We start from the raw sequence: 2,539 nt of genomic DNA, 5'->3' as shown, positions 1-2,539 counted from the left end.
TCTTGATCCTTTCTTCTAATGTTTTTATCTGTAGAGTCAATCTAAGTTATTTTGATAAAATCTACAACGTATCATTGCAAATGCTAGTGGTACTTCTTATATTCTGCACTCCGTCATTTGAAATCGCATTTGTTATTTTTATCATAAATTCTTTCGTCGCCTGTCGGATTGGTATTTGAATGGCATTCAATTTCAACTCCTCATTGGGTACAACGGAAGGCTATACTAATTAGTTAGGATTATGTTTTACTCATATTAGTATGTTTACATTAGCTCTGATGCTCTCTGGTAGTTTGTTAGTCTTGTTAAACCTACATGTTAATAGAAAATGCAGAGAAGTTTTAGTGCTAGAGAAACTAAAAACTTTATAATATTGGATTCTAGATGTTGCAAAGGGATGGGGTAAACCTCTCTCCAGTGTAATAGCTAGCAAACCACTCATAAGATTTAAACCGCACTAGCAAGCCCCATGACGAGCTCAACCGAGAAAGTATGCAGAGAGTTTCAAACCTAAGACCCCCATTTGGGAGATCCCCTGCTCAATTAACTCGGTCACCCTTGTGGGTAATGTAGATAAATTATCGTGTAGGTTATCAACTTTTGTATACAATGTCACTTAAAGTTTATTTTATTCGAGCAAGTTGTGTATCTATTCTCTTGGGTTGCATGCGACAACCAATGAAAATCAACATCCTAAAAATGAAGTTCGACAATCATTGGGATTACGAACAGTCGGGCTGAGGATATCGCTCACGTGCATTCTCTATCTTTTGATCTCTGTAGGATTATTATTCTTCTCAAGACCAACTTCATCGTGAATAGGCTTACTACAAGATAGAAACTACAAAAGCTTACTATTGTTAGAAATTTGAATGGATATCTTGTACAACGACAATTCTTACTACCCAAAAGAAAAAGAGTACTAGGAATTTCAATAGTATTTCTCTCTGTATCTCTCTCTGTTTTTTGTTCTTCCGTTTCTGATGTAAAGATAAATTGATTTCCATCTTCCATGTTGGATGTCCAAGTTGATGATGTTGGACCCCCCGCTGATTGGGTGAAAATCAATGTTCGTGCAACAGTAAGTTCCTATTAGAAGTAAAAGAATTAAGAACCTCTAGATTATGAATTTCTATTTCTCTCATGTCATTTGTAATGATTTTATGCAAACAGAATGATTCCTTTGAGGTCTATGCACTGGTTCCTGGGCTTTCACTAGATGAGGTATAATACCAATCGTGCTACTTGGTTCCATGAACTGTGTTCAATTTTTTGTCTTGTGTGTACTCTCATGACTTGTTGATGTGTCTATATTATTGCTTGGAATGATTGAGTTTCTCATTTTTGCAATTGGTATCTGAGTTAAAGTTAAGTTGTCTTTTTTAGCTTCATCTCATTAACAGGAAAGAACAACCTTCTAATAGATGGTGTTAATATTTTATTTTTTTATGCAACCTTTATAAAAAGATATGCATCTCAAAATCTTATGTTTATATTTTATTTTTTATGTTTTCACTATTGTAACTCCTGTTGGCGACTTTAAAAATCTGCTAGCTTTTACAAACTTGTATTTTACTATTTTAGTGAGTCATTTCAGTTTTACTGTAACATGTTTATGAAAATGTAATGATCTAGCATCATCAGACCACAAGATATAAGATGAATAATTGTTTCAACTGTGTTTCTTTTGCCTTTTGTTTCCATCAAGTGCATTCAATTTGTTTTCGTTTTTTTACACCAACTCAAATCTCTAATGCCCTTATATTTTGGTAAACGTAGGTACGGTTTCAATCTGATCCAGCTGGTCGTCTGATCAGTACCGGAAAGCCAAACCAACTTGACAATTTTTGGGGTGTTACTTCCTTCAAGAAGGTAAACACCTTGCTATTTATTTTATTGATTTTGACTTTGATAGAGTAATTCAATATTTGCCTTACTTGCATATTTTTTGGACAAGTAATTTTCTCTAGCAAAGAGAAACTGTCATGCAGAAAACTTGATATTCCTTCAAGGGATCTGAAAGCTATATCATTGTTATGTTTCTATTTGTTGATCACAACCCTTTAAGAAGTGAACGACTATCAGAAGGTTCTCCATTTGTATGTTGGGTAACATAATTTTTCTTTCAGGTGGTCACCTTACCTGCTAGAATTGACCAACTTCAGACGCACGCTGATCTCACCCTTCATGGATGTCTTCATGTTCATGTGCCCTTTGTGCAGCAAAATCTCTGAGTTAACATAGCAGGAGTATTGGTAGTTGCCCGACATTGTGAATGCTTGGCAACATAGTTGTTTAGTTGTTATTGATGATATTGTGAGTCAAAAACTTTGAATGGACCAGATAGCAAAGGAGGTATTTCGGCTACAGCCGCCCCTATATAAACATAGATTGCTTTCCAAAGACCGATGGATATGTGATGAACATAGCTTGCAGTAGTATGTTGTTTTGATACTGAAATATATCTCTCTTTTTAGCATTTGATAATTCTATTATAATCTCTAAATTATTGGAAGACACATACTTTCTTGAAGTACTC

The 2,539-nt window shown here is 34.7% G+C and overlaps 1 protein-coding gene across 1 annotated transcript; it reads left to right on the top strand.

The window, feature by feature from the left end:
* The first annotated feature begins 1,012 nt into the window (after nt 1–1,012).
* Nucleotides 1,013–2,275, top strand: LOC114074911 (AT-rich interactive domain-containing protein 5-like). Its single transcript, XM_027913074.1, has 4 exons — nt 1,013–1,081; nt 1,174–1,224; nt 1,780–1,872; nt 2,130–2,275. The coding sequence occupies exons 1-4, from the start codon at nt 1,013–1,015 to the stop codon at nt 2,232–2,234; spliced, it is 318 nt and encodes a 105-aa protein (XP_027768875.1). The 3' UTR covers nt 2,235–2,275.
* The last annotated feature ends 264 nt before the right edge of the window (nt 2,276–2,539 follow it).

The sequence above is a fragment of the Solanum pennellii genome, chromosome 1 (genome assembly GCF_001406875.1).
Source record: "Solanum pennellii chromosome 1, SPENNV200".
Taxonomy (NCBI): Eukaryota; Viridiplantae; Streptophyta; class Magnoliopsida; order Solanales; family Solanaceae; genus Solanum; species Solanum pennellii.
The sequence above is the reverse complement of the archived record's forward strand: the minus strand, read 5'-3'. Positions and strand labels throughout refer to the sequence as shown.